This window comes from Lithobates pipiens, unplaced genomic scaffold, assembly GCF_037356315.1.
Source record: "Lithobates pipiens isolate NorthernLeopardFrog02 unplaced genomic scaffold, aLitPip1_a1.2 Scaffold_27, whole genome shotgun sequence".
Classification (NCBI taxonomy): domain Eukaryota; kingdom Metazoa; phylum Chordata; class Amphibia; order Anura; family Ranidae; genus Lithobates; species Lithobates pipiens.
In genome coordinates this window covers 22,347,830-22,373,335 of record NW_027507788.1, presented here as the reverse complement: position 1 = coordinate 22,373,335, position 25,506 = coordinate 22,347,830, and the positions used below count along the sequence as shown (strand labels likewise).

Below are 25,506 nucleotides of genomic sequence, written 5' to 3'. Positions count from 1 at the left end.
ACCTGCTGTAATCCCATCAACTCTAAAAAGAAAAAAAGGAAAAGACGCCAAGTTAAAATGAAGAGACTGCGCCCCATTCTTGTATAACATTCAAAATTATATTACAACAAACTTAGTTATAAATTCAATGCTGCTTCAAGCTAGCAGAGGTTTCTTATTATAGGAACAAGAATTTTACAATAAAAAAAAAAAAAAAAAAACTATTTGAGACCGCAGCAAATTGCATGGATGGAAGAATCAACTAGATTCAGGGCTCAAGTCCTGCGGGAACGCATGGGAACGGAGTTCCTGTACTTTTTCCATAAAAGGAACTCAGTTCCCATTAGCAGCCGCGTCCTGCAAGACTTTGAAGTATGTGAGCTGTGTGGGAGGTGCTACACCAGCAGCCGCCGACACAGCTCACAATAGTAAGTGCCGCACACCTGACCATTCAGGCATTGCCAGTAGGGGGCCCCATGACAGCTTCCTCTTTGATCTACCTGTCAATCACAGCTAGCTGATGGTAGATCAGGTCCCTGCTGCTAAGAGATTGTATTTAGTCAGACCTCTCGTGATGCGCTCCTCCCTGCCTGCCCCTCCTGATTTTCTGTCTCCTCATCTCCCCCCCCCCCCCCCCCCCCAGCCTCCTGCATACTTGCTCTATGTGTCCCACTGAATCCCCCTCCTTTGTCTTCAGTGCCATATGATGAGAGAACCCAGAGGAGGAGCACAGCTATTCTACTCACAGGACATGCCGGGAGAGAGGTGAGCTGAGGGAGGAACATCAGTTTGGGGTGGTAAGCTGAGCACAATACCTGGCAAAGTTTAATGCCAGGAGGGAAGTTTATGTGGAAATATGTGAAGGGTTGGAATAGCAGCGAGTGTGTGTTGGAGCCCTGCAGAGTTTGCAGCCCCCCCCAAGCTAACATACATCTCCTAAGCAGGAACACATCACTATCTCCCCAAGCATTCTGTCCAGATAATGTGCAGTTCATTTATGACCTTTCCGTTTAACCCTGTGTTATCCAAACTCTGTTCAATGAAAAGTGTAAACTCTCCACATAAACACTCTATATACAAAATAACATTCCCCAATAAAGATCAGAACATGATGTTCACATTTGCATGGAAGCACAATTGAATGAATGCTGATTATTCAGAGAATTACCGGATTTATGTTTATTGAGGATTGTTTTTTTTAATGTACTAACAGTTAAGCTTCATACACACAATACGAAAATTGGATGAAAAATACCACTTTTGAAGCGTTCGTGCATATGAGCGTATCATTTTCTTTTTTTGGCAGGCGAGTGGATCTTGGGTGGGAGTTCCCACACTTTTTTCCCCAGAACTTGTCCCCTGACTAGATTGCTCTACTTTAGTCAGCGAGCTGACCGAATCTTTGCTTGTATGGTGAGCTTTACTTTCCTTTCTCAAGGATAAAGGTTCACGTTAAAGAGGAGCTGAACTGCAGGGTCTGTGCCAAAGAAAGGCAGGCAGAGGACAAAGGCGTAATCACCAGCTCCCTGCCGATGATCTTTTCCGCGTGATGGATACAGCATACCTTGCTCTGCGCTGCGTAAGGGGCTTTACTTCCCCCATGTCAAAGTTGCCCCCCCTGATGACAGCTGGGCAGACAAAGAACAGATCCATAGAATGAAAACAAAAAGCAGAAGATCCTTGCACTAGAGGTGCTCAGGTATAGTTTCCTCTCCAGCAAAGTGAACAGTGAGCTGCACTAGTAGTAACCTCACCAAATCTTGCCCCCCAATCTGGAAAGACTAATGCCCCGTACACACAGTCGGAAATTCCGACGGAGAAAAGTCCGATCAGATTAGGTTGTTGGAAAATGCGATCTTGTGTGGGCTCTAGCAGCCTTTTTTCCGTCGGAAATTTCCGATGGAAAAAATTTGAGAGAAGGACCTAAAATTTTCTGACAACAAAATCCGATCGTGTGTAGAGAATTCCGACGCACAAAGTGCCACGCATGCTCAGAATAAATTTGGGAACGAAAGCTATTGGCTAGTGGCCTCTACGAAGTCCCGTCATACATGTTGTACGTCACCTCGTTCTGAACGATCGGATTTTGTGACAACTTTGTGCGACCGTGTGTATGCAAGAATAGTTTCAGGCAAAATCAAAATTTGGGCATTCCCATGCATTGAAGCTCATAGCGGTATATCTGCAGTGTGAGGTCATCTAAGGCACTGCTGCCTCTGATTATAAGGCTCCATGCACACTGAAGCTCATAAATGGACATTTTTGCAAGTTTTTTTTAACAACCCATAAACTCCCCTCTATATTCCCCTCTCTTTTACAACCAAGGAATCTGCCATCTTAGCATCTGTTTGATCTGCAATTGCCACGGTCCTGCACATGTGATCAGTTATGATACCAGCAATTTGATGTCTTGACAGTAAAGTTGAGGGCACAAGCAACTGTGACAGTTCTCATATATGGCGTGCCTTGGATGTAACTGTTTTGGGAAACACTTTAAGTTCAGGTCCACCTCAAAGGTACCACGTAGTGGGGTAGTATGTAGGCCGCTGCAACTGCGGACTTCTCCTTTTGAAAATACTAAATTATTACTTAGCTATTAGGGTTGCACCGATACCGAGCATTTGCACGAGTACTTGTACTCTGATACCCAGCCAGTCAGGGGATGATTGGCACAGTGGTGGGGGGCCGTTTCAAGCCCCGATCTCCCTGTATAGATTTCAATAAAGCAGCTGACAGCCGCTTCTCCCCCTCTCCCTCCTGCGGCTGTCAGCTGCTTTATTGAAATCAATACAAGGAGATCGGGGCTTGAAACGGCCCCCCACCACCGTGCCAATCATCCCCTGACTGGCTGGGTATCAGAGTACAAGTACTCGTGCAAATGCTCGGTATCGGTGCAACCCTAATAGCCAAGTAATAATTTAGTATTTTCAAAAGGAGAAGTCCGCAGTTGCAGCAGCCTACATACTACCCCACTACGTGATCGGGGCTTGTAACTCTTGTAACTCCCCCCACCACTGCACCGATCACCCCTGACTGTCCCCCATATCCTCCTCCGTTTTCTCCTCAGTGCTCCTAAGGTCCCCCCGCTATGTCCTTCTCCACTCCCCCCTCTGTGTCCTTCTTCGCTCCCCCCCTGCCCCAAATCTGTCAGGATGGAGAGCAGAGAAAGGAGCCGGTAAATCCGTCATTTACTGGCTCCTTTCTTTTCTGAAAGAACAGTCAGTGATCACTGACTCTGTCCATTCATTGCAAACTGTGTTTACAATGTCTCCTTTTATGAATGGAGAGGAGCCTCTGTCTACTGTCCATTCCCCTTTAGTGCAGCTGAGGCTAGAGAGAAAAGGGACTGGGGCATCCGTGTCTCAAAGGGGAGATGTCCGGGGTCTGTTTAGACCCCTGATGTCTCACCAAAGCCCCCCCCCCCCTCCAACAGGAAAAATTTATTGTAAAAAAAATAATATTTAAAAGTAAAATTGTAAAAAAAAAATAATAAAAAAATAAAAAATAAAACACTGACACTGTCTTCTCTTCTTCATAACATAATGGGTTTGTAGTCTACAGAGACAGCTGGGAACAATGTAACCGATGACAAATGTGGCACAGGAGAGCAATTGATTTAGGCGAGGTTCACACCACATATACAGTGGGACTGGAATCAGGGGCAGGCTGGGCCGGGGGGCAGGGTGGCAATTTCCCCCCAGGCCGCCCTGTTGAAGGCGGCTTCTGCCCACTGACATTTTTTTCCTTCTCTAGGAAGCCGGGCTGGGGGTAAGGCTGCCACGGCCGGACACCTTTGCTTTCTGGGAGTTGTAGTCTGCGCCCAAACACAGAGGAGGCAACTGTAGTCTTGGATGTGGGGAGCGTCAGGGAGTCGAGACTCATGGCTGGCTCAGTGCTGGCAACAACTTTACCCCAGGACCAGGAGAATCACCCCCCCCCCCCCCCCCCACAGGAGGACATGACATGCAAGGACCTGCTGAGCTGAGATGCCAGGTTAGAGATCCTGACACCCCCAGCTGACCCTCACATCCCATACCCCCCCCCCCCCCATACGCCGCGTTTGCCCTGCCCCAGTGATCAGACTACATTGGATGGACACTGGTGAGGCTGCATTGATGGGCACCGATCAGGCTGCATTGATGGGCACTGATGAGGCTGAGCTAATGGGCACTAATGAGGCTGCATTGAAAAAAACAGTGGGCATGGATGGTGTGCTGATTCGGTGGCTCAGTGGGCCACTTGACTGGACTTGCGCCCCCCAGGCCTAAGGCTGCCAGCCCTCCCCTGACTGGAATGGATGGCTATTCCAGTGCAATCCCACCACATGGGCAAGGCAAAAATGCCTCGTCTCCTATGTGCCCGGTTAACAACACTGCGCGTTGAAAAAAAAAAAAAAAAGTATTGTATGCAGCTGGCAATTAAACTTCATAAGATGTCCGTGTGACATCTCAAAGTTTAAAAAACAAAAAAAACAAAAAGGAAACAAGCGCAATGTGCCGAGCTCAGATCATCACTGTGCTGATCCTGGCCCCACCACACCGCATACTGGCCGCTGCATTTCTGTTCCAGGTCAGCGCCAATGTACTAAAGCCAGGGACAGGCGAATATCCTCAGAGTTTAGCAATGACAGCTTTAGAATTTTCTACACGCATTACTTTTAAGACGGGTTTTCTTTAACCACTTGCCCTCCGGACCCCCTTTATGACCAGACCATGTTCTGCTATTTGGCACTGCGTTACTTTAACCATTTGAAAACCAAGCTTTTTTTCTGACATTTGTTGCTTACAATATTTTTTGCTAGTAAATTACTCAGAACCCCCCAAACATTATATATATATATATACACATACACACACATATATATATATACACACACATATATATACACACACATATATATATATACACACACATATATATACACACACATATATATATATATATATATATATATATATATACACACATACATATACACACATATATATATATACATATACACACACACATATATATATTATATTTTTAGCAGAGACCCTAGAGAATAAAATGGCGGTCATTGCAATATTTTATGTCACACTGTATTTGCACAACGGTCTTTCAAACGCAATTTTTTTGGAAACCATACACCATACCATACCATAAAAAAAAAAAAAAACATTAAATAAGTTAGCCAATTTTTTGGTATAATGTGAAAGATAATGTTACGGCGAGTAAATAGATTTAAAAATGTAAAAATTGTGCACATTTGTTGAATGGGAACAAATTATGGCACTTAAAACAAAAATGGTGCCGTTGGCTGGCGAGTAAACCGGAAGTGACGCTGGTTCCGGGTAACTACATCCCAGACCTCCATCAAAGTCCATTCCAGCATTGTTTGGGTCTCCGGTGGGACAGGAGAGCCCAGGCGAGCATTGGAAGATGGCGGGAGGGGTCCCCTCCCGCTACTTTTAATAACAGCCAAGCGGCTGCTCACAAAAAATGGTAGCGGGGTGATGTCTGCAGCTGCTGGCATCCCTCGGGTACAACCACTTGAAGCCAATGATGTACAGGTATGCGATTTGGCGGCAGGTGGCTGACAATTGCACGGTCATCCAACACAGTACCCAATCGAAGTTTATATCATTTTTATCACACAAATAGAGCTTTCTTTTGGTGGTATTTTATCACCACTGCTTCTTTTATTTAATAAGAGAAAAAGACAAAATATTTTTGAAAAAAAAATTAAATAATAATAATATTTTTTACTTTCTGCTATAAAACATATCCAATTATAAAAAAAAAAAAGTAAAAATATAATTTCTTCATAAATTGAGGCCAATATGTATCCTATTTATTCATTGGTTTGTGTGGAAGTTAGTGTCTACAGACTATGGGATATATACTGGAATGTTTTTTTTTTTTTTACACAAATAATGGTGGTGATCAGCGACTTATAGCAGGACTGTGATAGTAAAGCGGGCAAAATCTGACACTATATGGGAACCAGTGACACCAATACAGTGAATAGTGCTAATAATATGCACTGTCACTGTACTAATGACACTGGCTGGGAAGGGGCTATACATCTAGGGCGATCAAACAGTGCTTGGTGCATTTACTGTGTGCCGTTTTTACTAAGAGATATGCTGGTTTTTATTCTCTGCTTTGTAAAAGAAAATAAATAAATGGCACATGACCGCTGTCAGGACACAGCACTGTGTTGTTTACATTCATAGAGCTCTGTAAGGTCATCCTCTTCAGGCGATCAGCAGGTCCCACCTGACAACCATTGGCTTGCGCCCCCCTGCCCAGAAGAGCCATTAGATGCAAGATCCAGTCTAGGAGAGCCGCTCTGCAGCTACGTGAGGCATTTACGCAAGTGGTTATTAATCCTTTGCATTGTTGCGTGCCTAGATAATACACTCATATTCAGTAATATGGTCCTAATACAGTGACACAGAGTGGCCATGGCCTAGTTGGAAAGGTACAGAGCTAGAGAGTCATATAGCTGGATAGACTTCATAAAATCTGTGTCATATCTTATCTCAGGCACTGATAACACACTGTGATGTCATTGTCACACATGCTGAGAGAAGATCAAGGCTCCCTGGAAGGTCAGGGACAAAATCAGGTCACTGCCAGGAACAGGAAAAACTCCAATGGAAAGTACTATGACAGTAAACGTAAAGTGTAGAAATCACAGTGGGTAACAAAAACACAACAAGACACAACAAGACACAAGGTAAGGCAAACTAAATATGGTACAAATTGTCCCTTTAAAATTGTATAAAAAAAAAAGAAAAAAAAAAAAAAAGACAGCAAGTATATGTAAAGGCCCGTACACACGGTCGGACTTTTTGACAACAAACATGCAAATTAGCTGTTTTGGAGCAACATCCGACTGTGTGTACGCTCCATCGGACAAACTTTTTCTGTTTTCATCTGACTTTTGTTGGCTGTGCGAACGGACAAACTTTCTGGCAACAAAAGTCCGATGGAGCAAAGTCCGACCGTGTGTACGCAAAAGCATCGGACTTTTGTACAAGGTACAAACACGCATGCTCAGAACCAATGCAAAAGATCAGACTACAATACAGAAGTTCACCAAAGGTGGCGCTGGAGTCATTGAACGTCCTCTTTTGAAGCGGCGTCAGTACGTTGTGACGTCATTACGTTCGTGTTTGTTGTCAAAAAGTCAGACCGTGTGTATGCAATACAAACTTGTGGACCACGCCCTTTGTACAAAAGTCCACGGAAAAGTTTGTAGAAAAGTCCGACCGTGTGTATGAGGCTTAAGCCACTTAAAGAGGGAGTCCGCCGGGAGTTCCACCGTTTGTTTTTTTTTTTGAAAAGCCAGCAGCTACAAATACAGCAGCTGCTGACTTTTAAAATAAGGACACTTACCCGCCCAGCGCGCCTGCGATGTCGGCACCCGAAGCCGATCTCTTGATCGTCTCTCGGGTGCTGCCGCCGCCATCTTGGGTATGGGAATCAGGAAGTGGAGCCTTTCGGCTTCATTACCCGGGTTCCCTACTGCGCATGCGCGAAGTCGCGCTGCGCAATAAGGATGGTCCCCGCTGTCTCTGGGATCTGTGTGTTTGCCAGCAGGCAGCGGGGGACTTTCGGAAAGGGGCGTAGATCTACGCCCCTTTCCGCAGAGAGCTATCCCGGAAGAGGGGGCAGATACCTGTACTGTACAGGTACCTGCACCCCCCCTCCCCCCTGAAAGGTGCCAATTGTGGCGCCGGAGGGGGGGGGGGATTCCAATGATCGGAAGGTCCACTTTAGGGTGGACCTCCACTTTAATAGTAAATTGAAAAAGGAAACTGAAATCTGGTGGTTACAGGTTTACATGTTGCTACTGGTTAAATTTTTTTTCTCCTGGAACTTTTGTCACTCCATCACAAAGTGTGGAAAAAAAACTAAATAAAATAAAAAAATAAATAAAATAAAAATAAAATCAGGAAAAGCATTGCAAATAGAAAAAAAAAACAAATCAAGGATCAAAACCTCACCTGAAAGCCCATGCAGCGTCCATAGAAGCAGCCTTTGTGCATGGTGCTGTATTCCCGCATGAACTCTTCAGACAGACCTCGCTCTTGCCGGAAGAAGAGATCCCCATGGCTGTTGGCAGTAAGCAGCCTCTGTGCGAAACAAAGCAGTGCCCGGAGCTGGGTGAGAGCGGCGCCATACGCTTCTAGCTCTGCGCAGTTGTGGGCGGCTCGAAAGAAGAGGCTGTGGCGGCTGGCTGTGATGTAGCGGCACTTGTGCAAGATGTGCTGGGTACAGGAAAGTACCACCTTCAGTAGGCTTCGGTATCCATTGGCTGGAGTGTCGGGGTCTAGGTCAAAAAGTGGGCAAACTGCAGCCAGGGCACGTAGGGACGGTTCAACTCCATGTGCCTGTTCTTGGATCCGGGCAAAGGCTTGCACCAGTCGGGAGCCCACCTCAGCTTTAGACTCTCCAAAGTGCTTAATGTTATCCTGGCACAGGGTGTCCACAGCCTGGAACAAGGGTCGGGGGTCCATCTGCTCGGGAGGCACGAGCACCACGCCTAAAATGAGAAAAAAAAAGAAAAACAAAAACACATAAATCTCATTATCTGATACCACAGGACACAAGTTCTTAGCCCTTGTACACACAGTCGGAGAATCTGTCGGAATGAGTCTTATCAGACCGTGTCGTCAGATAATCCAACTGTGTGTGGTATGCATCGGACTGATTCCGTCCGAATCTCCGTCCGATCCAAATTTCCAACATGTTTGAAATATTTCCCGACCAACTGGGCCGGACGGACCTAATCCGATCATGTGTAGAGCATTTTGATCGGACCAAGTGCCACGCATGCTCAGATCAAATTCCTACATCAAAGCTATTGGCTACTAGCCTGAATGTAGTCCCATCGTAACGAAATTACGTCATCACGTTCTGAAAGATCGGATTTTTTCGCCAACTTGGCCCGACCGTGTGTATGCAACAGTTTCGGACACAATCTGTTGGACTAAATCCGACGGATTTGGTTGGCAAAATCTCTGACCGCGTGTACAGGGGCTAAGACGAGCACAACCATGGGCCAAGAAAGGTTCCCAGGTGTATCATCATGTCTTCTAAGCGCCACAATCTTCTACATTTTTATACAAAACTATTAAAAAAACACACATTCTCTTATATGAAGAAAACAGTCATTTTCATGGATTAAGCACCTTTGCCAAACTACTGCTAACAATTTGAGGACGACTCCGTTCATTGGGGTATCGTTGTTTACTTTAGGAAGATTTTTATGATTGACCCTTCCACAGCCTTCAATGAAATCCAAGTGGAAGAGCTCTACACAGGTTTTCAACGAGAAATGAGAAGTCTAAGCCCTTGTACACACGGTCGGACATTCCGACAAACAAAATCCGTCGGATTTTGTCCGAAACTTGTGTTGCATACACACGGTCGGACAAAGTTGTCCGAAAATCCGATCGTGCGTAACGTGATGACGTTATTTCGTTACGATGGGATTACGTTCAGGCTAGTAATTATTATTTAAAAGTGTAGCGCTTCAAGGATATGGCGTATTTTATGCCAGCCTTACAGAAACCCCAGATGACGTTTTCTATGACGAAACGCGTCGGGACTTCACTGCAGCCTTGTTTTTTACTGAAAAGCGCTTAAACTTCTGTACACATGTGAGTTCAATACTTTTTTTCATTAAATTCTTTTATACAAAACGGAATTACACTATTTTGGTCCCTGCTTTTCCTTATATGTGCTCAATCATCCCTGTGGATTTGTATGGTTGGAGATAAGTCACCTCTTAATAAATGAATGGAGTAACTATATCTGAAATCCCTCTGGAAAAAACGCACTGTTGAAGGAGCCTCCATATATATATATGAGCCTATGTGATCCTCCAAATATAAATTTGAGTGGATCCACTGAATCTGGTAAGCGTCCATTTCGCTTGGTGAAGGGAATATCACGTAGCGCAGTGTTTTGGTTGAGAATTTTTTTTGACGTTCAGGCTAGTAGCCAACAGCTTAGGTCTAGGAATTTGGTCTGAGCATGCGTGGCACTTTGTCCGATCGTTTGTAAAGAATTCCGATCGGATCATGTTGTCGGAAAATTTTATAGCCCAGCTCTAAAACTTTGTTGGTCGGATATTCCGACGGAAACAGTCTGATGGAGCCCACACACGGTCGGATTATCCGACAACACATGTCCGATCGGACATTTTCCGTCCGAATGTCTGACCGTGTGTACAAGGGCTAACACAATAATGGTGCTGAAAGAATAATACACATATATAAGTAGTACATGTGGCTGTCCATGTGCCAGAAGCTAGGAGTAATCCTAGACTCTGACCTTTCCTGCAGGCCCCACATCCAATCATTGGCTAAATCTTGCCGCCTTAAAGTGGTTGTAAACCCTTACAAACCACTTTGACCTACAGGTAAGCCTAGATTAAGGCTTACCTGTAGGTCCAAGCAATATCTCCTAAACCTATATGGTTTAGGAGATATTTGCCCGAAAACAGGCACCGCTGTCTACGGCGCGCAGGCGCACTGAGCGTGGCATTCTCAGCGACGGAGCTGCCGCGGGCGTCGGCTCCCGTGCGCATGCGCAGGAGTGACGTCATCGCGGCTTTGCCGAATGACAGCGGCGGAGCTGCGAGACCCCACCAAGAAGATGGAGGCTCCGGACTACAGGGGACAGCGGCGACTTCGCTGGCTCCTGTGTCAGGTAAGTGACACATAATGGGCATAGTAGTCCATTATGCTTTGCCTTTGCAGGGAATGAAAGAGGAAGTAAACTCATCAGGGTTTACTTCCTCTTTAAACTCTGCAACATTTCCAGAAGTTGCCCCTGACCAAAGACACCACAAAACAACGTATTCACTCCTTGGTCATCTCCTGCCTTAGCTACTGCAACTCCCTCCTTACTGGCCTACCCTTTCACAAGATATCCCCCCCTTCAGTCTATCATGAATGCTGCTAGACTAATACACCTTACTAACTGACCGCTGCTCCTCTCTGCCAATCCCTCCACTGGCTTCCACAAGCCCAATGTATAAAATTCTAAATACTAACCACAATGTTACAAAGCCATCCACAATATCGTCCCCCCCCCCAGCTACATCACCAACCTCATCTGCAGATATCGCCCAGATCGTCCTCTCTGCTCTTCCAAGGACATCTTGCTCACTAGCTCCTTTGTTACCCTCCTTCCATGCTCGACTCCGGGACTTCTCCAGAACCTCTCCCATCTTCTGGAACTCCCTCCCAGTAAGCTCCTACCTTGTCCGCCTTTACGACTTAAAATTACAGTACAGTTACGCCGCGTACACACGATTGGAATTCCGGCCAGAAAAAGTCAGATGAGAGCTTTTCATCGGAAAATGCGACCGTGTGTACGCTCCATTGGAATTTAGCTGTCCGAATTTCCGCCAGCCAAAAATTTGATAGCATGTTCTCAATTTTCCCGACGGAAAAACTTTCTATCGGTAATTCCGATCCTGTGTATGCAATTCCGACACGCCAAAAATCACGCATGCTCAGATTCAACTACGAGACAGAAGCTATTGGCTACTGGCTATTGAACTTCCTTTTTCTAGTCCCGTCATACGTGTTGTACGTCACCACATTATAAACTATAGGAATTTGGTGTGACCGTGTATAGGCAAGACAGCTTGAGCCGAATTCTGTCGGAATTCCGTCTGGAAAACCATCAGAGCTTTTTCCGACAAGAATTCTGATCGTGTGTACACGGCATTAGACCTTTTAAATAGGGATGCACCGAATGGGTTTTTTGATGCCGAAACCGATACCGAAAATGAAAAATACACTAGGCCGAAAAACCGAAACCAATACCGAAACAGCACCGATACCGAAAATGACTGTTAATTAAAGATTGGACAGGTGATCTGTCTATCAAAGTTCCCCGGACAAGGAGGAGGGGCTGTGTGTGACGGCGCGCGACGGGGAACACACAGCTATTGAAATTAAAGCTGTGATGTTCCCGGCGCTCTATTCAACCAGACGGCTCTCTTCACTGCAGAGGGGCATCGCTGGCTGCATCAGTCCTGCGCTATTCACCCCATCATGGGCGGCACCAGGGGCGGGCGGGGGCGTAGTTCCACCCCCAGGCCCCGCTCCATTTTCAGCTCAACTATCGGCCATTTTTTCCTTTTCGGCAAATTGCCGAAAAGGGCATTTCCGGCCGATATGTTTCAGCGGACGAAATTTCGGTGCATCCCTACTTTTAAATCAAGTTTTTATGGCTGTGTCCCAGCTGTGTCACCATTTGTTCTGGTGACCACTGTCGCCGAGACAAAAGATGAAAGATGATTCAAAACGTTATCGTTGTCACCAGAGTGCCTGCTGATCCCCCGCTGGCTGGTTCAGGGCTGCTCCGCATATATGCAGAGAGGACACAAACACAGCCCACTCTCCTATATGGGCAGTTGGATGCAATACAGACCGCATGTCCGTTTACCCCAATTGCCATCTGATCCACCAGATGGATAGGGAATGAATCCCCATTCGTCTGTTTTTAGCAGATATGATCGGATGTCGGTGGGTGCCAGACACATGTCCCTTGACACCTGCTGCTCCATAGAGGAGACTGGAGGGTCCAATCATGTCCACCCGAACAACTGACAGGAGGACCTGATCAGTCAGCCCGTGTGAAAGGACCCCGTGATGGAGATTCCTTCATTTGTAGAGAATTGCTCTCATTTCCTGTTGTCTCTCTAGGGCTGGAAGTGAAGAAAAATCTCTCTAGTGGGCCACAGCGGCACAGTGGTGTAGCGGGTAGCACTCTTGCCTAGCAGTAAAAAGGGTTGCCGATTTGAATCCCAACCACAACACTACCTGCCTGGAGTGTGCATGTTCTCCCTGTGCCTGCGTGGGTTTCCTCCAGGTACTCCAGTTTCCTCCCACACTCCCAAAACATGCTGGTAGGTTAATTGGCTTCTGTCCAAAACTGGCCCTAGTATATGAATGTGAGTTGGGGACCTTGGATTGTGGGCTACTTGAAGGTAGGGACCGATGTGAGTGTGCGATGTATGTGTGGAGCGCTGCCTAAATTGACGGCACTATAATGATACCTTAATTAAATAATATATAATAGAGGAGTATCTTAATGAGACACAATGTACAGGGATATGGACAATTAGACACACACCCACACTCACTCAGGTTGAACTGGATGGACTGGTGTCTTTATTCAACCTAACTATGTAATAGACAGAAAACAAAAAACAACATTGGTTTTAGCCCTTCACCACTAAAGCTAAGAAAAGGTTTGGCTTCACGTACACTTTAAAGAGGAAGTAAACCCTGATGAGTTTACTTCCTCTTTCATTCCCTGCAAAGGCAAAGCATAATGGACTACTATGCATCGCATAGTAGCCCATTATGTGTCACTTACCTGACACAGGAGCCAGTGATGTCACCGCTGTCCCCTGTAGTCCGGCGCATCCATGTTGTCGGTGGGGTCTCGCAGCTCCGCCGCTGTCATTCGGCGAAGCCGCGATGACGTCACGCATGCGCACGGGAGCCAACACGCGCGGCAGCTCCGTTCTTGGAGATGCCGCACTCAGTGCGCCTGCGCGCCGCTGTCTACGGCGCATGCGCCGTAGACAGCGGTGCCTGTCTTCGGGCAAATATCTCCTAAACCGTATAGGTTTAGGAGATATTTCTTGGACCTACAGGTAAGCCTTAATCTGGGCTTACCTGTAGGTCAAAGTTTGTTGTAAGGGTTTACAACCACTTTAATAGCAATTAATGGAATAACATTTGTGGCCAGCCTAACATAAAATGCCATTATTCTCCAAGGAGGTGCGCCTTTGTGATTTGCTTCCTAAAGAAGACTAGTTGGGTTTGGACCGAATGAAAATCTGTACATCCCCCGAGATAGTGTGGCTTTATAGCGGAGTTCCGCTCCTCTCGTCTGCCTCCTCCACCCAATCCAGTGCCATGTTCGGCACCTTTCAGGAATGGGGGTGAGGGGGGGGTTTGGGTACCTGTTTTCGACAGGTACCCATCCCCACTTCCAACAGATCTCACCACGCCGAGATCACTCAGAAGTTCAGCCCCCCCCCCCCCCCTCCTTCCCTCGCCATTCAGAAAGTGCAGTGCGCTTCGTGCATGTACAATAGGGAACCGGCTGTGAAGCCACAAGGCATCAATGACAGTTTTCCTTAGGGGTAGTGGCAGCGCCAGCAATCAAAAGCCAAAGGAAATGTGGTGATGCAAACATCGCCGGATCCCAGGACAGGCAAGTACAGTATGTGTAGCTGTGGACTTTAACTCTGCTTTAACCACTTGCTTACTGGGCACTTAAACCCCCCTCAGTCCCAATTTTCAGCTTTCAGCGCTGATGCACTTTGAATGACAATTGCACGGTCATACAACACTGTACCCAAATGAAATTGTTAAATAAAATAAAATTTTGCAAACAGGTCATTTTTCTCCTTCATTGAAGTGCGCTGATGAGGCGGCACTGATAGGCTGCACTGGTGGGCACTGATGGGCTGCATTGGTGGGCACTGATGGGCATAGTTAGGGCGGCACTAATAGGCACAGATAAGGCGGCAAAGATGGGCACAGATAAGATGGCACAGATGGGTGGCACGGATGGGCACTGATAGGTACCACTGATAGATGGGACTGATGGGCACTGATAGGTGGCTCTGAGAGGTGGCACTGCTGGGCACTGGTAGATGACACTGATGGGCACAGATATGTGGCACTGGGGTGCAGCACCTTTGTTGAGGCAGATTGTGGGCACTGCTGGGTGGCACTGTGGGCACTGCTGGGTAGCACTGTGGGCACTGCTGGGTGGCACTGCTGGGTAGCACTGTGGGCACTGCTGGGTGGCACTGTGGGCGCTGCTGGGTGGCACTGTGGGCGCTGCTGGGTGGCACTGACGGGGGGGGGGGGGCACAAATTTTTTATTAGGCATAGTTATGAGGGGGCAGGTGGGCACTGGCAGGGGGCAGGTGGGCACTGGCAGCGCTGGCCGTGATCGGGACTGATGTCCCGATCACGGCCGCCGGTGATCGGCTTTTTTTTTTTCTCCTCGCAGCCGATTACCGGCTCCGTTGTATCACATGATCAGCTGTCATTGGCAGCTGATCACGTGATAAGGGGTCAGGATCGACCCCTTGCTCGGATCAGTGATCGGGCGAGTCTCAGACTCGCCGATCACAGAGCGCGCCACGCGCGCCCCTCAGGGGGCGCGCAGGCAGCTCGTGCATGGGACGACGTCAATAGACGTAGTCCCGGCAAAGGAGATCCGCGCTGTAGCCGTCATTCGGCTATAGCGCGGATCTCAAGTGGTTAATAATGTAAAAGACCTGGGATATATCTCACAAATTTTAGAGTCCTTACCCAATGGGGGCATAGTTTAAATGCCAGGACCTGATGTTATTTTGTCAGTCGAGATGCTGGTAGCAGTGCTGCATTCACCAACTGTTTAGACCATGGATATGCCATTAGTGGACCTCCAGCTGTTGCAAAACTACAAGTCCCATCATGCCTCTGCCTCTGGGTGTCATGCTTGTGGCTGTCAGAATCTTGCTAGGCATCATGGGATTTGTAGTTCTGCGACAGCTAGAGGTCCGCTAATTGCATATCCCTGGTTTAGGCAATGATCAAACATCAGCACTTAAAAAGGATAAATTCACCTTTGGCACACCTTTCACATTTCTGGAAAATGGTTCTGAACCCACTTATTATCATTTTACAGAAATGTATAAAGCTTGGTCGAAAAGATCTAAGTTTTACTGAAAATTTGCATTTTTTTTAATAACTTAAAAGTTGAACTATAGGCAAACTTTTTTTTTCTAATTTTGGATAGCGTAAGGGAGGGTTATACTGCTGTCAGTTTTTTTTCCCCGCTATTTGTTTCCCATTGCAGAGATTTCCCTTCACTTCCTGTCCCATAGCCAAACAGGAAGTGAGGGGAAATCCCTGCAAATGAAGGGAATCCCTTATTTGGTGTCCCCAGTGGAAGATTTCCCCTCCATTACTTTTCTGGGGACAGCCCAAAATTTTGGATCTTCTTTATTTTCACTTTTAAATGATAATGGCAAACAGGACAAACATTGGATAAATCTCCTTAACAGGGGACTGACAGCAATAAAACTTGACAGGGGTTCTAATCCCTCTCTACTCCAGGGTTCCTTCTTAGGTTGCCAGGGGTTTCCTGAGCAATGAACAAGGTCTACCTCTCAGACAGAAAATCATTCACACCTATGAACTTTTTAAAACTATCTGTAAGAGGGGAATTCTTTCCACTGATCACCAATGTAGGGAGCAGTCTTCCCACTGATCACCAATGTAGGGAGCATTCTTCCCACTGATCACCAATGTAAGGAACATTCTTCCCACTGATCACCAATGTAGGGAGCACTCTTCCCACTGAGCACCAATGTAAGGAGCATTCTTCCCACTGATCACCAATGTAAGGGGCATTCTTCCCACTAATCACCAATGTAGGGAGCATTCTTCCCACTGATCACCAATGTAGGGAGCACTCTTCTCACTGATCACCAATGTAGGGAGCAGTCTTCCCACTGATCACCAATGTAGGGAGCAGTCTTCCCACTGATCACCAATGTAGGGAGCACTCTTCTCACTGATCACCAATGTAGGGAGCAGTCTTCCCACTGATCACCAATGTAGGGAGCATTCTTCCCACTGAGCACCAATGTAGGGAGCATTCTTCCCACTGATCACCAATGTAAGGAGCATTCTTCTCACTGATCACCAATGTAGGGAGCATTCTTCCCACTGATCACCAATGTAAGGAGCATTCTTCCCACTGATCACCAATGTAAGGAACATTCTTCTCACTGATCACCAATGTAAGGAACATTCTTCCCACTGATCACCAATGTAAGGGACATTCTTCCCACTGACCACCAATGTAGGGAGCATTCTTCCCACTGAGCACCAATGTAAGGAGCAGTCTTCCCACTGATCACCAATGTAAGGAGCATTCTTCTCACTGATCACCAATGTAGGGAGCATTCTTCCCACTGATCACCAATGTAAGGAGCATTCTTCCCACTGATCACCAATGTAAGGAGCAGTCTTCCCACTGATCACCAATGTAAGGAGCATTCTTCCCACTGATCACCAATGTAAGGAGCATTCTTCCCACTGACCACCAATGTAAGGAACATTCTTCCCACTGATCACCAAAGTAGGGAGCATTCTTCCCACTGACCACCAATGTAGGGAGCATTCTTCCCACTGAGCACCAATGTAAGGAGCAGTCTTCCCACTGATCACCAATGTAAGGAGCATTCTTCTCACTGATCACCAATGTAGGGAGCATTCTTCCCACTGATCACCAATGTAAGGAGCATTCTTCCCACTGATCACCAATGTAAGGAGCAGTCTTCCCACTGATCACCAATGTAAGGAGCACTCTCCCCACTGATCGCCAATGTAAGGAGCACTCTCCCCACTGATCGCCAATGTAAGGAGCACTCTTCCCACTGATCACCAAAGTAGGGAGCACTCTTCCCACTGATCACCAAAGTAGGGAGCATTCTTCCCACTGACCACCAATGTAAAGAATGTTCTTCCCATGACCACAAGTATAAGAATTGACTGTCCCACTGGCCATCAAAGTAATGTACCACGAGCTGTAGATACTGGCAGGTTAATTGACTCCCGTCTAAATTGGCCCTAGTATGTGCATGTATGAACGTGAGTTAGGGACCTTAGATTGTAAGCTCATTCAGATCAGGGACTGATGTAAATGCATCATATGTGTAAAGCTCTGCGTAAATTGATGACACTATAATAATAGAACCTGTAATAAATAAATGATCAGGTAAATAGTAAATATTACCAGCGTTTTCCCGAGACCAGAAAATGAATAATAAAAAGGTTGAGAAAGGCCGATGTAGATTGAAGCAACAGCAATACAATCCTCCCCCAACCCAACATATAGAGACAGCAGCCGCACTGTCAAAGTCTCTTCTCTAGTTTACAACTTCTGAGAACACGGTGTAGTAAGAAAAGTGTCACAAGAGAGGAAAGGTCACAGAGAGAGAGAGGAGCACACCATGAAGAAGAGAAAACAGAGCCCTCCAGATGCAGTATAGATATAGGAAAGGAGTAGAGAGGTGAACAGGCTAAAGGACTATAAACTGCCCGTCTCCCCTACCTGTAGTGACAACTCTCCCCCGCTGTTCTGTTAGTAGGACTTCTCTTGATCGGACAGTTCCATCTCACTGTGGAAGCCGACTCCTCCTGCAGTTATAAACCTGCCGGAGGAGGAGGAGGAGGAGGAGGAGGAGGAGGAGGAGGAGGAGGAGGGCGCAGCAGCTGGAGCCGGCCCATCAGGAAAGGGACATCTCCAGAGGATGATGCCTTGTTTATGATGACAACTGTTTGGCATTGTCATATTGTACTTGGCTGGGCTCAGAAGTCCAATCCTGCATTCACATGGTTTACAGTGTCTACTTGGAATGCATCTCATCTGTTCTTACTGACAGATTATTTTTTGTGGGTTCTCTGTGTCCCATGATAAAAAGAAAAAAAGAAAAAATGTTCCCAAATATGACCTCCTCCATGCACCAGCTCTGTCCCGGACTTCCTCCTTGGTCCAGCTCTGGTGGTCCTCCTGCCCATTTCCTGTAAGCCCAGCCTGTCATTCACAAGGCTCTTAGGGGTGTTGTTGTGTGGGCACCCGTCACCCCACCACAAACATGACCAACCCAGATTAGAAAACAAGGGTGTCAAGGCAGCCCTACTGAGAAAGAAGGGTGGAGAACACAAACTTTCTAAACAAAGGGCCCAATTGTTGGTGTCAGTGGGAGGAATAGTGCCCCATCGTTGGTGTCAGTGGGAGGAATAGTGCCCCATCGTTGGTGTCAGTGGGAGGAATAGTGCCCCATCGTTGGTGTCAGTGGGAGGAATAGTGCCCCATCGTTGGTGTCAGTGGGAGGAATAGTGCCCCATCGTTGGTGTCAGTGGGAGGAATAGTGCCCCATCGTTGGTGTCAGTGGGAGGAATAGTGCCCCATCGTTGGTGTCAGTGGGAGGAATAGTGCCCCATCGTTGGTGTCAGTGGGAGGAATAGTGCCCCATCGTTAGTGTCAGTGGGAGGAATAGTGCCCCATCATTGGTGTCAGTGGTAGGAATAGTGTCCCATCATTGGTGTCAGTGGTAGGAATAGTGTCCCATCATTGGTGTCAGTGGGAGGAATAGTGCCCCATCATTGGTGTCAGTGGGAGGAATAGTGCCCCATCATTGGTGTCAGTGGGAAGAATAGTGCCCCATCACTGGTGTCAGTGGTAGGAATAGTGCCCCATCATTGGTGTCAGTGGTAGGAATAGGGCCCCATCATTGGTGTCAGTGGTAGGAATAGTGCCCCATCATTGGTGTCAGTGGGAGGAATAGTGCCCCATCATTGGTGTCAGTGGTAGGAATAGTGTCCCATCATTGGTGTCAGTGGTAGGAATAGTCGCCGATTGTTGGTGTTAGTGGGAGGAATAGTGCCCAATTGTTGGTGTCAGTGGAATTATGCCCCATGTTGATTTCAGAGGGTTGAATAGTGCAGATTGTTGGAGTGGAATTATGTACCATTGTTGGTGTCAGTCAATTTGGTGTAGAGGAAGGTGAAAAAAAAAAAACTTGGTTTCTTTGGCTTCCCTCCTCTCCCCCCAGCTGATGCGGGAGATATTTCAGTGGGAAGAATGTTCCTTACATTGGTGGTCAGTGAGAAGAATGTTCCTTACATTGGTGATCAGTGAGAAGAATGTTCCTTACATTGGTGGTCAGTGAGAAGAATGTTCCTTACATTGGCGGTCAGTGAGAAGAATGTTCCTTACATTGGTGGTCAGTGGGAAGAATGTTCCTTACATTGGTGGTCAGTGGGAAGAATGTCCCTTACATTGGTGATCAGTGGGAAGAATGCTCCTTACATTGGTGATCAGTGAGAAGAATGCTCCTTACATTGGCGGTCAGTGAGAAGAATGTTCCTTACATTGGTGGTCAGTGGGAAGAATGTTCCTTACATTGGTGATCAGTGGGAAGAATGTCCCTTACATTGGTGATCAGTGGGAAGAATGCTCCTTACATTGGTGATCAGTGGGAAGAATGCTCCTTACATTGGTGATCAGTGGGAAGAATGTTCCTTACATTGGTGATCAGTGGGAAGAATGTTCCTTACATTGGTGATCAGTGGGAAGAATGTTCCTTACATTGGTGGTCAGTGGGAAGAATGTTCTTTACATTGGTGGTCAGTGGGAAGAATGTCCCTTACATTGGTGATCAGTGGGAAGAATGTTCCTTACATTGGTGATCAGTGGGAAGAATGTTCCTTACATTGGTGATCAGTGGGAAGAATGTTCCTTACATTGGTGATCAGTGGGAAGAATGTTCCTTACATTGGTGATCAGTGGGAAGAATGTCCCTTACATTGGTGATCAGTGAGAAGAATGTTCCTTACATTGGTGATCAGTGGGAAGAATGCTCCTTACATTGGTGATCAGTGAGAAGAATGCTCCTTACATTGGTGGTCAGTGAGAAGAATGTTCCTTACATTGGTGATCAGTGAGAAGAATGTTCCTTACATTGGTGATCAGTGGGAAGAATGCTCCTTACATTGGTGATCAGTGAGAAGAATGCTCCTTACATTGGTGGTCAGTGAGAAGAATGCTCCTTACATTGGTGGTCAGTGAGAAGAATGTTCCTTACATTGGTGATCAGTGAGAAGAATGCTCCTTACATTGGTGATCAGTGGGAAGAATGTTCCTTACATTGGTGATCAGTGGGAAGAATGCTCCTTACATTGGTGATCAGTGGGAAGAATGCTCCTTACATTGGTGATCAGTGAGAAGAATGTTCCTTACATTGGTGATCAGTGGGAAGAATGCTCCTTACATTGGTGATCAGTGAGAAGAATGCTCCTTACATTGGTGGTCAGTGAGAAGAATGTTCCTTACATTGGTGATCAGTGAGAAGAATGCCCTTTACATTGGTGGTCAGTGGGAAGAATGCTCCTTACATTGGTGATCAGTGAGAAGAATGCTCCTTACATTGGTGGTCAGTGAGAAGAATGCTCCTTACATTGGTGATCAGTGAGAAGAATGCCCTTTACATTGGTGGTCAGTGGGAAGAATGTTCCTTACATTGGTGATCAGTGAGAAGAATGCCCTTTACATTGGTGGTCAGTGGGAAGAATGATCCTTACATTGGTGATCAGTGAGAAGAATGTCCCTTACATTGGTGGTCAGTGGGAAGAATGTTCCTTACATTGGTGATCAGTGGGAAGAATGTTCCTTACATTGGTGATCAGTGGGAAGAATGCTCCTTACATTGGTGATCAGTGAGAAGAATGCTCCTTACATTGGTGGTCAGTGAGAAGAATGTTCCTTACATTGGTGATCAGTGAGAAGAATGCCCTTTACATTGGTGGTCAGTGGGAAGAATGTTCCTTACATTGGTGATCAGTGGGAAGAATGGTCCTTACATTGGTGATCAGTGGGAAGAATGTTCCTTACATTGGTGGTCAGTGGGAAGAATGTTCCTTACATTGGTGGTCAGTGGGAAGAATGTTCCTTACATTGGTGGTCAGTGGGAAGAATGTTCCTTACATTGGTGGTCAGTGGGAAGAATGCCCCTTACATTGGTGATCAGTGGGAAGAATGCTCCTTACATTGGTGGTCAGTGGGAAGAATGGTCCTTACATTGGTGATCAGTGGGAAGAATGGTCCTTACATTGGTGATCAGTGAGAAGAATGTTCCTTACATTGGTGATCAGTGGGAAGAATGTTCCTTACATTGGTGGTCAGTGGGAAGAATGTTCCTTACATTGGTGGTCAGTGGGAAGAATGCCCCTTACATTGGTGATCAGTGGGAAGAATGCCCCTTACATTGGTGATCAGTGGGAAGAATGCTCCTTACATTGGTGATCAGTGGGAAGAATGTTCCTTACATTGGTGGTCAGTGGGAAGAATGCTCCTTACATTGGGGGTCAGTGGGAAATTTTCATGGTTTGCTATCCATTATTGTACATACAGGGTCCTGGAGATATGCAAATGTAAATCCATGCCAACAAAATGTAATCATGTGATCATTTCTCATGCTTTTTTACATCTCAGTGCTGTGATCTCCTCCAGTCTTTCTGTAGCCCTTTCCTGTCTGCACACACCTGCTCTGGCTGAGGCTGCATAGCTGTCATTGTGTTCTGTTAGAGTCACGGCTGTCAGAACACAATGTCTCATTGAGGATTCCTCTACGCACCCCACATATCTAGATCAAGGAATCTGTTTTTTTTTTGTTTTTTTGATCAGTCCAGTGGCCGATCAAAAAAAAAAAAAAAAAAAAAAAAAGTAATCTATTGCCAGCTTATGTCTTTTTCTACCAATTGTTCCCCTGCGCTCTAATGTATGACAACAGTGTGCCATGTCTGCATGATAAGTGTTGGCATCGCAACTTGTTGTCATACGTGACAACACAGGGGAAAAATTGTTAAAAAAAAAAAAGAAAAAGACATAAGCTGGCCATAGATTACTTTTTTTTTTTGATCAGCCACTGGACTGATTAAAAAGATAAAAAATAAAGACTTAGACTGACCAGTGACGGTATTTCTTATGCCACGTACACGCAATCGGAATTCTCGTCGGAAAAAGCTCTGATGGTTTTCCAGACGGAATTCGGCTCAAGCTGTCTTGCCTACACACGGTCACATCAAATTCCGATCGTTTATAACGCGGTGACGTACAACACGTACGACGTGACTAGAAAAAGGAAGTTCAATAGCCAGTAGCCAATAGCTTCTGTCTCATAGTTGAATCTGAGCATGCGTGATTTTTGGCGTGTCGGAATTGCATACACACGATCGGAATTACCGATAGAAAGTTTTTCCCTCGGGAAAATTGAGAACATGCTATCAATTTTTGGCTGGCGGAAATTCGGACAGCTAAATTCCGATGGAGCATACACACAGTCGCATTTTCCAATGAAAAGCTCTCATCTGTCTTTTTCTGGCCGGAATTCCGATCGTGTGTACGCGGGCATAAGAGCCTTTCAGGACAACCCCAGAGAGAGTGTCGCTCCGCCTTCTTCACAGGAAACATATGCCAGCCTTTAACCACTTTACACCCGCGCTATAGCCGAATGACGGCTACAGTGCGGATCTCCTTTGCCGCAACTACGTCTATTGACGTAGTCCAATGCACGAGCGGCCTGCGCGCGCTCTGTGATCGGCGAGTCTATGAGACTCGCCTGATCACCGATCCGTGCAAGGGGTCGATCCCGCCCCTTATCACGTGATCAGCTGTCAGCCAATGACAGCTGATCATGTGATACAACGGAGCCGGTAATCGGCTATTATTCCTCCTCGCGCTGACAGCACGAGGAGAAAAAAAAAAGTCGATCACCGGCGGCCGTGATCGGGACATCAGTCCCGATCACGGCCAGCCCTGCCAGTGCCCACCTGCCCCTTGCCAGTGCCCATCTGCCCCCTCATAACTATACATAATAAAAAATTAGTGCCCCCCGTCAGTGCCCATAGTGCCACCCAGCAGTGCCCACAGTGCCACCCAGCAGTGCCCACAGTGCCACCCAGCAGTGCCACCCAGCAGTGCCCACAGTGCCACCCAGCAGTGCCCACAATCTGCCTCAAAGGTGCTGCACCCCAGTGCCACATATCCGTGCCCATCAGTGTCATCTACCAGTGCCCATCAGTGCCGCCCATCAGTGCCCAGCAGTGCCACCTATCAGTGCCCATCAGTCCCATCTATCAGTGGTACCTATCAGTGCCCATCCGTGCCACCCATCTGTGCCACCCATCCGTGCCATCTTATCTGTGCCCATCGGTGCCGCCTTATCTGTGCCTATCAGTGCCGCCTTAACTATGCCTATCAGTGCCCACCAATGCAGCCCATCAGTGCCCACCAATGCAGCCCATCAGTGCCCACCAATGCAGCCCATCAGTGCCCACCAATGCAGCCCATCAGTGCCCACCAATGCAGCCCATCACTGCCCACCAGTGCAGCCCATCAGTGCCCACCAGTGCAGCCTATCAGTGCCGCCTCATCAGCGCACTTCAATGAAGGAGAAAAATTACCTGTTTGCAAAATTTTATAACAAACTATTAAACATGATTTTTTTATTTTTTTTTGCATCTTTTTTTGTTTGTTTAGCAAAAAATAAAACTCCGAGCTGTGATTAAATACCACCAAAAGAAAGCTCTATTTGTGGGAAAAAAAATGATAAAAATTTCATTTGGGTACAGTGTTGTATGCCCGCGCAATTGTCATTCAAAGTGCATCAGCGCTGAAAGCTGAAAATTGGTCTGGGACTGAGGGGGGTTTAAGTGCCCAGTAAGCAAGTGGTTAAAAACTCCTCCTCTTCCACCATGGCTTCAGTTGGTGTGGGCTTCCGACAACTGGAAAACAAAGCACAGAAAAACCACACACCATGATAGATACTTAACACTATACCTACTACTAAGATTAACCTAGGGAGGGAAGTAACGGTTGTCCTGAAAGGCTCTTAGAAATACCGTCAACGGTAAGTCTAACCAAGTCTTTCTCAAATCACCTTTCAGGACAACCCCGGAGAGGATAACCCGAGAAACTTACCCTAGGGTGGGACTACCGCCTGCAGTACCTTCCTGCCGAAGGCCTGATATGCCACAGACAGTAAATCCAGATGGTAGTGCCGGAGAAACTTTGAATAACTGAACCAAGTGGCAACCTTGCAAATCTGTTCAGGCGTCGCACCGGCCCTTTCAGCCCAGGAAACTGCCGTAGATCTGGTAGAATGAGCAGCAATACCTGAGGGAGGTATTTCTCCTTTTGCTTTATAGGCTTATGCTATTGCCAGCTTAAGCCATCTACCCAGAGTACTTTTTTGAAGCTTTCTCTCCCTTGCGTGGGCCTGAGAAGACCACAAAGAGGGCGTTTGACCTTCTGAACTCCTTGGTCACCTTGAGAAATTGTAGCAAACATCTTCTCAAGTCCAATGTGTGGAAAGCCTCTTCCCCTGCATTAGCTGGAGTTGCAGAAAAGGTGGGCGACACCATTTCCTGCGATCTATGAAATGTTGATGACACTTTAGGAAGAAACGCTGGGTCTGTCTGAAGGACCACTCTGTCCGCAAATACTCTTAAGAAAGGTTCTGTAACCGCCAAAGCTTGTAGCTCACTGATTCTTCTCGCAGAGGTGATGGCCACCAGAAAAATCGTACCAAATTCTGCAGTGAAGCTTCTAGTAAGGGTTCAAATGGAGCTCCTGAGAGACCCTGCAAAACAGTAGACAAATCCCAACTGGGAAAGTCTCTAAGGGCTACTGGCCTACTTCGAGCGAGAGCCCTAAAAAAATCTAGAAATGAAAGTTTCTTTTGATAATGCCTTTTCAAAGAAAACTGATAAAGCCGCCACCTGAGTCTTTAGGGTGCTGGCTGCCAGACCCTTCTCCATTCCCTCATGGAGAAACTCAAGGACGGACACCACGCTCCTGACCTGGAGGCCCCGGGACGCACACCAGGAATTACATTTTTTCCAGACTTTCATATAAATTGCT

The 25,506-nt window shown here is 46.7% G+C and overlaps 1 protein-coding gene across 5 annotated transcripts in view; it reads right to left on the bottom strand.

Annotated features, from left to right (window-relative positions):
- LIPE (lipase E, hormone sensitive type) overlaps positions 1-25,506 on the bottom strand; it is a 126,270-nt gene that overhangs the window by 34,604 nt on the left and 66,160 nt on the right. For 4 of the 5 annotated variants that reach the window (XM_077456602.1, XM_077456603.1, XM_077456607.1 and 1 more), the window contains exon 2: positions 7,977-8,515. In XM_077456602.1, coding sequence (XP_077312728.1) covers positions 7,977-8,515 — 539 coding nt within the window. Of the gene's footprint in view, positions 1-7,976; positions 8,516-18,135; positions 18,253-25,506 lie in introns of those variants that run through there. The other variant, XM_077456606.1, reaches the window with a different exon arrangement.